The sequence below is a fragment of the Eimeria mitis genome, genomic scaffold (assembly GCF_000499745.2).
Source record: "Eimeria mitis Houghton genomic scaffold, Emh_scaff900, whole genome shotgun sequence".
Lineage (NCBI taxonomy): Eukaryota > Apicomplexa > Conoidasida > Eucoccidiorida > Eimeriidae > Eimeria > Eimeria mitis.
Window position 1 is genome coordinate 6,788 of NW_013576622.1, and position 557 is coordinate 7,344.

The window sequence follows — 557 nt, forward strand, 5'->3', positions numbered from 1 at the left end:
CTGCTGCTGCTGCTGATCTTTCTCCTTTTGTTGTCTCTCAGGGCCTCGGGGGCCCCCCCTTGGCTATCAGGCAGCAAGGGGAGAAGTGCAGCAGCAATTGCTGCAGCAGCAGCACCAGTGTGTTGCTGCTGCTGCTGCTGCTGCTGTTGCTGCTGCTGCTGCTGCTGCTGTGTTAGCCGAAGCAGCAGCTCAGCAGCCCACGAAGCCCTCAGCTGGAGACCCTTGTCTGCCTCAGCTGTAGCCCCTTCTGCTGCTGCTGCTGCTGCTGCTGCTGCTGTTGCTGCTGCTGCTGCTGTTGCTGCTGCAGCAGCGTCAGCAGCTACGGCATCAACAACCCGTCTGTAGCCCGCTACAGTTGCTGCGAACTGATCTTCTGTGTTGCTGTCACTGCTGCTGCTGCTGTTGCTGCTGCTGCTGCTGCTGCTGCTGCTGCTGCTGCTGCTGCTGCTGCGAGGCCTACGACAAGCAGCACAGGGAGCAGCAGCAACAGCGCAGCAGCAGCAAAACGCCAGAGAGGTGGAAATGAAATCAAAAGGAACATAAAACGAATCCCAAGA

The 557-nt window shown here is 58.9% G+C and overlaps 1 protein-coding gene across 1 annotated transcript in view; it reads right to left on the reverse strand.

Annotated features, from left to right (window-relative positions):
- The window catches only part of EMH_0024960 (uncharacterized protein), a gene marked incomplete at both ends in the record, with an annotated part of 12,942 nt that overhangs the window by 5,882 nt on the left and 6,503 nt on the right, over window positions 1-557 (reverse strand). Inside the window, one exon of the mRNA XM_013502377.1 lies at window positions 116-456. Coding sequence (XP_013357831.1) covers window positions 116-456 — 341 coding nt within the window. The remainder of the gene's footprint in view (window positions 1-115; window positions 457-557) is intronic.